This window comes from Stegastes partitus, unplaced genomic scaffold (assembly GCF_000690725.1).
Source record: "Stegastes partitus isolate 25-593 unplaced genomic scaffold, Stegastes_partitus-1.0.2 Scaffold1157, whole genome shotgun sequence".
NCBI classification, from domain to species: Eukaryota; Metazoa; Chordata; class Actinopteri; family Pomacentridae; genus Stegastes; species Stegastes partitus.
Genome location: NW_007578888.1, coordinates 26,901 through 38,868, shown reverse-complemented (window position 1 = coordinate 38,868; position 11,968 = coordinate 26,901). Strand labels below are relative to the sequence as shown.

At 48.1% G+C, this 11,968-nt stretch overlaps 1 protein-coding gene across 1 annotated transcript in view; it reads left to right on the top strand.

Annotated features, from left to right (window-relative positions):
• Positions 1-817: 817 nt before the first annotated feature.
• Positions 818-11,968, top strand: part of smad7 (SMAD family member 7) — a 20,101-nt gene continuing 8,950 nt past the window's right edge. Inside the window, exons 1-3 of the mRNA XM_008296841.1 lie at positions 818-2,303; positions 3,222-3,275; positions 6,846-6,917. Of these exons, the coding sequence (XP_008295063.1) occupies positions 1,838-2,303; positions 3,222-3,275; positions 6,846-6,917 (592 nt within the window). The 5' untranslated portion in view covers positions 818-1,837. The remainder of the gene's footprint in view (positions 2,304-3,221; positions 3,276-6,845; positions 6,918-11,968) is intronic.

Here is an 11,968-nt window from a genome sequence, read left to right as displayed (position 1 = left end):
GTGTGTATTCGTGTTGTCTGTCCCACCTGAGAGGGATAAAAGCGTCCAGAGGGCGGCAGCAGCGCGCTCCCATCTGGGTTTCGGACATATTGAATTTTGGGCTTTTCCTCCCTGAGTGCAGTCTCACAGGCACAGCTCTTCTTTTTTTTTTCTCCCCCTCGTCCTTGCTTGTAGGAAGACCCCCAACTAGAGTCCCAGAACCTTTATGTGAAGCAGCTCCACCTACAAGATGTTCGGAAGTAGTGCGTAATGGGTGCGTAAAATCCCCCAAATGAAACCACGCAAAATTCCCTTGAATAATCAAAAGCCTACATTGGACACTTTTATTGCGTAAAAGTCTGCTTTAATATGAATTTTAAAAAAAAGATTCAACTGAACTATCAGGCATGAGTAGCTCTAAAATGATGAGAAGCTTTAGTATTTAGGTTTTTAATACGAGAAAAGTTTGCTGAAATAAGCTTTAATAAGGAACAAAAGGACTAAACTAGATTTATTTATTATTTGAAATGTTTCCCAAAAAAATGACTTAAACTACGAGTGTGTCTCCTCAGGCTAAAAATGTTTCCCAACCTCCTTTTCTCAACTTTACACTTTGTCAACTTTTTTATTTTTTTATTTTTCAGGGGAAAAAAAAAAACTTTTCAAACGTTTGCTTGTGTATGTGTTTTAGTGTGTGCGTGTTTGTGTGTGTGTGTGTGTGCGCGCTGTGGGCTCTACTTGATCTGTTTGCGCAACACAATCACATTTCTTTTAAGCGACAGGGTGTCTAGACACACACGTGACCGGGCGCGTCAATGCGCACTGGAGACTGGAGACGGAGCAAGGGCACCCAAACCATCCGCCTCATTTACAGACAGAGAGCCTTTTACCCCCCTCGAGATCACTCGTCGGCTCGCTTCCTTCCACACTCAGCCACGGAAACTTCGTGTGAGATACGAGCTTGGATTATTTGATCTTTGAAAGGGATTCGGGGCTGCTAAAATAGGTTACAAGGCTCGGTGCGTGGACGCAAAAGGGAAAAAAAAAACCCGACAATCTCTCTAGTCGCTTTCCTCTCTGGCTTTTTTTTTTCTTTCTCTCTTTTTTTTTTTTTTTGAACAAACGCAACTCAACTCGGGTTAAAGATTCAGTCCTGGATTTTTTTGCTCCCAGACCATATCCATCTGCAGACGACTGGTAGACGATAACGGATAAAAAAAAAAAGAAAAAAGCCTCCGCAAGCCCGGTGGAGAGCCCTACTCTGTGCAGTCGGATCAAGGATTTTGTGGATTAATGCTCTTGAAGACACAGCGGCCAGCCTCGCTTTCCATGGGATAATTGCGATAGCGTTTAGGCTTAATTAGGCCCCAGTTTTCTCCCATTTACACTAAATGCGCACAGATAGATTTTCTTTCTTGACAGTGTTTATTTGCCTGAAAATCGCCACGGAGCAGCTTTTTAAAGGGGTCAGATCACAGCGCTGTAGGTTGCACATCACCAACACATTGTGGCTACATGCAGCCGGCTTGGAGCGCATTTCCCAGCCCGTATAGAGCTGTATTGTTGTCTTAAAAAAAATAAAAAAGCCCGAAGGTGATGGTGGTGGTTTATCCCCCGGAGGAAAATCTAACTGTCCCGTGAACCCTGACTGCTTTTTTTTTTTTTCGGTGATCTAGTCTGCAGGAGAAGGCAACAGAGACTGGCGTATGCTACAGATTTCCTCTGCTTATCCGGCTCCCAGTTTTTCCACCGTATTTTCTCAGGCTGCTTGTCATTGCCTGGACTCGGATCCCGGAATCTTCATGATTTGCGGACACCATGCTCGTTTTTTAGCCGGGAAACCCTCTTTTCGTCCCGCATGTTTAGGACCAAACGATCGGGGCTCGTCCGGCGACTCTGGAGGAGCCGTGCGCCCGTGGAGGGCGACGGGGAGGCGGATAGAGGGACGCATGGCTCCGGGGGCTGCTGCATGGGCAAAACGACAAAGGTGGCCAAGTCCAACGCAGGGTCCGAAGCTGAATTGAAGGCGTTGACCCACTCGATACTGAAAAAGATCAAAGAGAAACAATTAGAGGTGCTTTTGCAGGCGGTGGAGTCCAAGGGGGGTGCCCGAAGCCCCTGCTTGCTCCTGCCCAGCAAAGTGGACGCCAAAGTGGGTCAACAGTCTTACTCTCTCCCCATGCTGCTCTACAAAGTGTTCAGGTGGCCGGACCTCAGGCATTCCTCGGAGCTGAAGAGGCTGTCTTGCTGTGAATCCTACGGGAAAATCAACCCAGAGCTCGTTTGCTGCAACCCGCACCACATGAGCAGGCTTTGTGAACTCGGTGAGCTGGAATCATTCTAATAACCTCATCATTTTTTACAACCAAAAAAAAAAAAAAAAAGTTCTGGAAATTGCGTTTGAATTCTCTGGTGGTGGGGCCTCATTTTAAATCAGATACCGTGACATTATGTCAAAGAATTACTAGACTCCTAAAGGGCTAATTAGCCTAATTCAAATGACATCACCTCTCTTGGCACAGTTGTCTTGAGTTTCCATAAGGTCAAACTTGACCCGAGCGTGCCAAGTGGTCCTCTTTCCCTGTGGCGTGGCGTCAGTAGATTCTAGTTTGGCATGTTGGCATTGAAATACTTTTTTATTATTATTATTTGCTTGTGTCTTTAAACCCATTAACTAGACTGCACCCCCAGCTTTAAGAACATGCCTTTTTATTTTTTTTTACATTTGGCACTTTAAATGCGTAAAAGTTGTTTATTCCACCAAAGCCCTACTTTTTCAAACCAAAACAGCCTATCTGCTATTTCATAATTGGCATTTCCAAAAGTGCACAGGGACTCAGCCAGGGCTTTACAGTCTTTCCACGGTGAAGTTTCCAGGATCTGTGTGTGTCTGTGTCTGTGTATGTGTGTGTGTGTGTGTCTGTGTGCTTGCTTGCTTGGCGTCCCCGGCCAAAAGAGGCCCGTATCTCAGTTTGTCCTAGACGCTGATAGTGGCCCTTCTGGCGCCAGGCGGCCCCCTGTTTATCTGCCTGCCAATGAAAGGCAATAGCCGCCCGGCCGGCCTCCCTGCCTGCCTCTCCAGGCGGAGCTGACAGACACAAATCTTTCTCCCTGAAGAATGACAACTCTTATCATAAAGTTAAGATCTCTGCCTTGTGTATGTGTGTGTGTGTGTGTGTTTTTTTTCTTTTCCTTTTCTCATGCACTGCTTCTTCTTTTTTTTCTTTCCTCCCTCCACACAGAGTCGCCTCCTCCTCCATATTCGCGCTATCCCATGGACTATCTTAAACCACCAGGTGAGCCTCATCTATTTATTTATTTATTTGCATCCTCACAAATGCACGAATCCATGTGTATGTTTTACTGTCTGAGCCACATCCAAACAACATATTGTATGCATACAGTCTTGCACACTCCCCTCTGCAGTGGATGTGTGTGTGTGAGTGTGAGTGTGTGTAAGTGTGTAGGAAATGGCTCCATGTTATGTTGTGATTTATGATAGCAGTGGAGTGGCACGCCTGGCTGGCTGGCCAGTTCTAGCATGGCTGGCAGCCAGGGCAAGGCAGTACAAAGTTGAGATACCAGCTATAGACTGACTGGCACATCACTGGGGGCAGTGTCTGTTGGAGGGGGGAGGGAGGGAGGAGAGGAGAGGAGGGAGGGTTTGTTTGTGTGTCCGTCTATCTATTGTGAATCCCGGCACAGAGAGAGAAACAGAGCGACAGCGGCGTCTCTGGAGCCGGCCTGCCCTTCTATCAGCTCAGTTCATCAGCAGATTGAGGGTTTCTGTGGCAGGAGGGTGTCACCGTCCCACCACTCTTGTTTGTGTTTTCTGCATGTATACGCCATTTCATTTTTGGTGACAGTTTCTTCCACCCCGACTTGTTTTGGTCCTGCTCAGTTGTTCCGTCCCTCCACCTGTGCCGAGCTCCACGCGCCGCTCTGGTTGTCATCCTATTCCTCAGTGCAAGGAAATGGCATCAGGTTATGTCATCGCCTATTAAGTCAGTTTTAAAGTGTGTTAAATTTCACGCTATAACCAGAATAGTGTGAGACTGAAGAAGGAGACGTACAGCAGCTTCATGTCACAGAGAGACTGACAAACATATTGTGTGCTGGATTGTTCCAAATCGTCAATTTGTCAATCTTTCTGTTGCTATTTTTTTGTGCTCATTTAGCGGCCTCGCTGTCTGTCAGTGCAGAAAAAGCTCAGGGTTAAACAATGACCAGTCAGCCGACCAGCCAGCCAGTTAGTCAGGAGAAGGAGAAAGTGGCTTTCAGTGAGTGGAAACAATAGGAAGTCATTGCAGCTGCAGCTGCAGCTGCGGTTCTTCAAAGCCCTCTCTTCCCTCTGTCTTCTTTGTCATCTGTCTTTACCGTGCTCCGGCAATGTTGTTGCACTTGAGAGGCATTTCAAAAACCCTAAATACAAGCAGAATTGATCTAAAATGTTGGAAAATAAGCAACAGACAGTGAAGTCCCCTTTCCCCTCAGCGTCTGTCTCGCTGTAGAGCCGGTGTAGTGTCTCTGTATGAGTTCAGCTGGAGACTATCCAGTGATGAAAGGAAACAAGAAGGTAAATAGGAAATGCAAGCTGGATGCAGACAAAGGAAGTGATTATACAACTCCTGTTACCACCCTGTTTCCCCTCTCAGAGCAAACTGAAAAAAACTTGGGAGTGTGGGAATTAAATGTTGCAAACAATCACGTAAAATATTGAGTCTAACGAGTCGAGTTTTTCATTTAGAAAGGTTCCAACGTGCCTTCCTGTGCAGTCATATTGCTGAAGCGAAAACGCGTAGCAGACTCGAGCTCACCTGTTACATCGTTTCCTCTTTTGGTTACATTCAGTCGGTGCAGCTGCAGTCGTGGTTAATCAAAGGAGACTGTGTGTGTTTTTGTGTGTGTGTGTCTCCGTATTGGTGAAAGACATGTTATTAGGACAATGGAGCACGCTGAAGGGTGCAAACACACGGGGCAGATGAGCCTATCATGCAGAAAGGGGGGTAGGGGGGGTTTTCCCCACTCCCTCAGGGAGCTCATCATCTCATCCCCATTACAGGAAGCGATTACAATTTTCTACGCTACTCTCTATATTTGTTTTGTATTAGGCTGCGTTAAATCATCGCCGCATTCGCCAAATCTGCATAGTTAACTTTTAGTAGGCAATCAGACACTGTAAATATCTGCATTAAGCGGAAGAGTGATGGATTTTATGATGATGGTTTTATGATTCCGGCGAGCAGGAAGTGGGGGTTATATGTGTCAGGGTGCCTGTCCGCTCCAGTAGTAGCGGTCAATATGAAAGCAGCCCAGACATAAAACGCTACCTTGTTTCAGCTCTGGGGAATATAAATCACACACTGTTTAGCTCTTTCTCTCTGATGCCCCCTCAGTCCTGTGGTCAGCTGTGAACTGTTGCCCGGGAGACCAGGGCAAGGCTGCTGGCAGCCAATGAAAGCGACGCAGGCTGGGTTATGCCCGTGCATCTCGTTACTGCGACCGCAGCAGGCACGGGCCGCGTCCAGACGGGGCAGGGTGGAAGGGAGTAGGGCTCCCAGCGAAACCGCTCTGGTCAGTGCTTCATAGCGACGGCAGGCTCTGCTCAGGGCCAAACAGGAGGCCAGTGAGATCTGTTAGAGGAGTATGGAAGCATTCAGCAGAATCATCCTGAGCATGTGTGGACTAAATCATCTCCAACCATCAGAACTCCTCAAATGATATCAAATAGTCGCCGGTTTTTAGGGACTTCTGTGCGATCGAGAATCCAGAAAAAACCCTGACATTAGCATCAAAATTCACTCAGAATGGAAGTGACCAACGCCACATGCTGCGGTTCAACGGATAGTAGGTGTAGCGCAGCGTTGACGTGCAGCAAAAGGAATGTATCATTAGTGAATACCAAGCTACCAGCAGCAGCTCGGCAGCAGAGCTCGCCTGCTCCCAGCGGTGTGCCGCTCCGCTCGGCACACACAGCAGTTTTGTTAAAGCTCCATTCAGGTGTCATGTTGAAACTAGTCTACATTACAAGTCTTAGTGGGAGTTTAGCATTCAAATGCAAAAAACAAGAAAAAAAAAAGAGAAGAAAGAGGGACGAGGAGAGAGATCGGCTAGTTTTTCTTTCTTGTCTGTCTGCTCGTTCGCTATAAAGAAGATTTATAGTAAACAGCTTTCAAGGCCTGTCTCAGCTCTGTCTGTCTCATTGTTTCTACTAAGATGGACTCTGCCCTGCTAAAATGTAGAATTCCAAGGCGGCCACACATATTTAGAGGTTTGTACGTCGGATACATCAAAGCTCTGTTTCAGGTTTAGCTCCAATGCATCAAGTTCAGACCTTCCCAACTTGACAATGGCTGTGAAATTGCTTTTAAAAAAAAAAGAGAAAGAAAGAAAGTGTGTCTTTAGAGCGGATCAGGAGGACAATTATCAGACAATTAAGATCCGGAACAGTCTTCTAATATTTGATCTGCATTTGGTTATTGAGCGGGGATCAAAGTGTCCGGCCCCTGAACCCTCGTCTCGGTAATTAGCAGGAAGAATACAGCTCTTTCCAGATCAGCGGCTCGTCTGCGCCGAGAAGCAGGGCTAACGTTCCTCCTGAAGCAGTGGATTATGGGGGATTATCGGGGGTGTAAGAAACTCTCTGCTGTAAGTCTTCTGTGTGTGTGTGAGAGAGTGTGAGCTTCGTCGTCAGCGTCTTCATTAGGCATTGATTTCACCGGAGTGATTGACGGCCTCACAGCTGCTGCTGCTTTGCCGTCTCCCCCTCGCACACACATGCAAACACACACACACACACAAACACACACACACACATCCAGGAACACACACAGTACTAATGCAAAGTCTCTCTCTCTCTCTGTTAGATTCTCCAGACTCTGGACCTTCATCCAGTGATACTGGGGGAACGACATACTCGGCCCCTGTGGGGCCTTCAGGTAAATACATATATTCCTGCAAGCAGATTTCCTGCTACTATTCCCTATTTTCTTGTCTTTTCCTCCATATTATTTTCCTCTTTTGTTTTCTTTTCCTTCTCCTGTGCATTCCTACCAACACACACTCATCTCCCCTCCATACTTGTGATGATGAGGCAGTGATTGTGGGGGCCCCTGCTTCCCCTCTGTAATAAAAAAGCCAGTGAAGGAGGGTGGTGTATTTCTCCCACATCCACATAAATTCCTCCCTCCTGGCTCTTTGAACAACGCTCCTCTCTTCTGCTCCTCTCTCCCGTTCCCTCTCATCCCTTTTCCGTGTCATGTTGTAATGGAAGACAAACACCGCCGAACCGTTGTTTGGAGAAGAATATGTTCTGTGCGTGTGGTATTGTGGGGAGAAGCAGGGGAAAGGAAAAAAAATAAAAAAAGGAGGCTCCGACTGACATTTGAGTGTTTGTTTGGGTGTGTTTGTGCGTACAGGGGATGTCTTTGTAGACGCTTAACTCTCCTCTGGGCTCTTGTGTGGATAAGAGTGAGACACAGGCGCCTTTCTTTTCTTCCAACTCTCATGCAGGACGTGTTTCGGGCTTCCTCAGCTTTTCTCCCATAATCCCCTTTGGCAGTGTTGCTTTCCTTACACAGGGCCCTGTCCGCGGGCTACAGAGTAAAGATGGTGTTCGCGAGAGAAGGAGTTTTTGCTCTCTGCTGCCTGAGATTGCTCGGCGCTGTTCTCTGCTTTTCCTTCGCCCTCAGATGGTTCTCATTACTGGGCCTTTAAAGCCTGTTTTATGTCAGTTGGTGTTCGCTGCCCATTTTCCCCCCCTCCTCCTTTGTTTGGTGGTAGGGGGGTGGGGGGTGGAGGGGTTAGCCAGCCTGCCTCTGTGTGTGTGTGTGTGTGTGTGTGTGTCCATAGATGGGGGAAGAGATCGGAGGAACCAAAAAACCAGCCTCTCCTCCTCCTCCTCCTCCTCCTCCTCCTCCAGAGCATCAGATGGACACTAAAGTCCTCCCTGTGTGCATTAACTAAAGACACATTTTAGACCCGGTTCAAACTGTGAAACCCAAGAAGTGGAGTCTTAACAGGCGCCCCAATGCTCCCTCCCTTACTTTTTCCCTCCCTCGGTAAGGCGTACACGCCACCCCTCCTCCTCTTCCACCTCCTCCCCTGTTTTCCTTCCTGGCGAGGATGACATGGCAGCGGCAGCCAGCGCTCCAGTGAATGGGCCTCCTCAGTAAAAAAAAAAAAAAAGCGGTAGAGGTATATAGAGAGAGAGGCCGGGGCGGGATGGCCGAAGCACTCTGCCCTCACGATTTCCCTGGCAAACCAAGAAAAAAAAAAGGGCTAATCCATTCCTCTTCTCATTCCCTGCCTCCCTCCCTCACTCCCCGCTTCCCTCCTTTGCTCCCTCCCTCTGGGGCCCTGACAAAAGAAACATGGCTCTCCCAGAGGCCCGCTGCTGACCTTCTAATTCACTCACTCTGCCCTTTTTATGTTCTTCTCCAGACATATTTACAGAGAGGAAGGAGGAAGAAAGAGGAGGGTGGCTCTGAGGGAAGGAGAGTAGCAAAGACTTGAAGTCAGCAAGACTTGTGCTGCTACTTTTTTTTATTTGTTTTTGCGCTGTAGTAGAATAATTTGTTCGATTAAAAAGCTAGAAGCCGTGGCTCTGCTGCCGAGAGCAGAACGCCGCCCAAAAAGAAATCCTCATTCATCTAGAAACACGGTTCAAACAGAGCCGACGAGATGAGGTTCTTCCCTGATTATCCATCTCGGAAAAGGCTTAGGCCGTCCAGGCTGGAAGGAGTTAAGTGAGCTGCGACAGCGACAAGCGCAAATGCAAACTAGGCTGCCTGCCAGGCTACCAGCTCCAAAGCTCCTCTCGCTGGCTCACGTCATCAGCTTGGAACAGAGCAGAGAGGAGGGAAGAGGAGTGGATTGGAGTCAGAGAGAGAGAGAGAAAGAGGGAGGGAGGGAGAGTTGATGGCTGGAGGCCTGGAGCTGGGTGTTGGGGTGTTGATCTTGGTTTGAGCTGGGGTGAGGACTTAGCTCAGAGGTTTAGGTTCACCCAGGAACTGAGGAGAGAGATCAAAAGGCAGATTTTGAAATGGAGATCAGGTCGGGGTTAAGAGGCCGATGGACTGTTGGTTATGAATCTGTGGCGCGTTAAGTCAGTTGTTGGAGACCGTATCTTGCCTTTGGTGGAGTTTATGAGCTGCTCAGTTGCCAGTCATCCATTTTGTCAAGCTCACAGAGGCCTGGAACAAGTTTTTCAGAGAGTTTTTAAACCCTTAGATAGCTGCTGGCTCGCTTGTGAGTTTGACAAAACAGAGGTCTGGGTTCTGTCTTAAATTTCTGTCGTGGTTGTGCTGCTATGATACCTGAGTTTTGGTAGTGATGTGAAAGCAAAACATTGACACATTTAGTGCCTTTTCCTTTGTAATAAAAGAACCTCAATGCAGCCTTTCACCTGACCAAGCATTTAACGGTCTGTATTTATTCCTAATGCTGATCTATTGCGGATCACATGTGCGCATTAAGTCTTCCTTTAAGTCGAGTTTCAAGACTTCTGTTTGTACCAAACTCTCGGATGTGCTGCCCCGGTGTGTGTGTGTGTGTGTGTGTGTCGGTGGCATGCCTGTTGGTGCCATTGGGGACTGACCCGGAGTGCCTGAGTGTAAGAGGATCCAGTCGGGCTGCGGTGACATGTACGCACACACACACACACACGTTTTGACACATACACACAGGCAGGCAGATAGAATGACCTGGTGCGAGCCCTGGCGCACGGCCGACTGTCACACAGGCGCTTCCTCCCACTGCAGGTTAAATTTAGGCCGAGTTGTATTCTTATACCACCAGCCAGTCACCTCACTCGACAGACAGTCGGCCAGCCCTTCAGTCAGTCAATTAGTCATCCGGTGAATCGGCTGGAAGTATAACCTTCATCAGGGGCTCTGACAGCGATTAAATTTAGTCTTGGCACCTCGGCTCATTAAATCAAACTAGTTCTGCTGTCGTGCGGAAGGCCCCAAAGAAACGGCCCATTTTTGGTGCAAACCCGGAGAGAGAGAGAAAAGGCCCGTGTGCTGTTTTCGGCTTGTTTTGTGCGTTTTCAAGAAGCGCATACATATTCAGCAGTACCTAAGACACTATCTTGTGAAATTTTTTTTTTTTTTTTTTTTCTCGAAAAATAACTTCCAGCAATTAAGAGCTCAACTCCGAAACAGAGCACCCTCAGTCTCCCTCCTCTCCCTCGGCATTCCTGCCTTGTTTGGGTTAGCGGGGAGAGGAAAGGGCTGCGCAGGATATGACCTCATGTCTTTGAGGAAAAGGCGAGCGGACGGGGAGGCAGCCGAGGCCTCATCTTGACGGAAAACAAACACTGGCGCGCACCAACCAGAAAGAAGGGAGGCTGTAAAAGAAAGAAATTGAACATTGGGCTACAAAAGTGAGAAACGCGTGCGTTGCCGGTCTCAGATGGGTGACTTTCCACAGAGACCCCCTGTTTTAAGAGCAAATGAACACTTTGGTCACCATAACACAGTCTCTGTTTTGGTGGTATCTTGATTTTTTTTTTTTTTCCCCTTTTGTTATTTTTTTTTCCCCCCTTCTTGCTTGAACAGCAAGAGGAAGGAATGAAGAGGGAGAGAAGATGGCGGCTTTGGGTGGAGGGAGAGATGGCCGGCAGCTCTGCTCTGTTCTCTGTAATTTGGAGGCTGTGTGTTAGCCAGCGAGTTGAGCAGAGCAGAGCCGGGCCGCTCCGTGCCGGGCCAGGATCTCTCATTACTCCCCACTTCCTCTCCTTGCACGGCAGCCAAGCCGCCTCTTGGCAAGGGACTTAATTTTGGTTTTGGCCGTCCTCTGTTCCCCACCCTGTGTCATTATGCTGCACAAATCGAAAAAACAGCACACAGAGACAGCAGAGGATGGAGANGAGAGAGAGAGAAAGAGGGAGGGAGGGAGAGTTGATGGCTGGAGGCCTGGAGCTGGGTGTTGGGGTGTTGATCTTGGTTTGAGCTGGGGTGAGGACTTAGCTCAGAGGTTTAGGTTCACCCAGGAACTGAGGAGAGAGATCAAAAGGCAGATTTTGAAATGGAGATCAGGTCGGGGTTAAGAGGCCGATGGACTGTTGGTTATGAATCTGTGGCGCGTTAAGTCAGTTGTTGGAGACCGTATCTTGCCTTTGGTGGAGTTTATGAGCTGCTCAGTTGCCAGTCATCCATTTTGTCAAGCTCACAGAGGCCTGGAACAAGTTTTTCAGAGAGTTTTTAAACCCTTAGATAGCTGCTGGCTCGCTTGTGAGTTTGACAAAACAGAGGTCTGGGTTCTGTCTTAAATTTCTGTCGTGGTTGTGCTGCTATGATACCTGAGTTTTGGTAGTGATGTGAAAGCAAAACATTGACACATTTAGTGCCTTTTCCTTTGTAATAAAAGAACCTCAATGCAGCCATTCACCTGACCAAGCATTTAACGGTCTGTATTTATTCCTAATGCTGATCTATTGCGGATCACATGTGCGCATTAAGTCTTCCTTTAAGTCGAGTTTCAAGACTTCTGTTTGTACCAAACTCTCGGATGTGCTGCCCCGGTGTGTGTGTGTGTGTGTGTGTGTCGGTGGCATGCCTGTTGGTGCCATTGGGGACTGACCCGGAGTGCCTGAGTGTAAGAGGATCCAGTCGGGCTGCGGTGACATGTACGCACACACACACACACACGTTTTGACACATACACACAGGCAGGCAGATAGAATGACCTGGTGCGAGCCCTGGCGCACGGCCGACTGTCACACAGGCGCTTCCTCCCACTGCAGGTTAAATTTAGGCCGAGTTGTATTCTTATACCACCAGCCAGTCACCTCACTCGACAGACAGTCGGCCAGCCCTTCAGTCAGTCAATTAGTCATCCGGTGAATCGGCTGGAAGTATAACCTTCATCAGGGGCTCTGACAGCGATTAAATTTAGTCTTGGCACCTCGGCTCATTAAATCAAACTAGTTCTGCTGTCGTGCGGAAGGCCCCAAAGAAACGGCCCATTTTTGGTGCAAACCCGG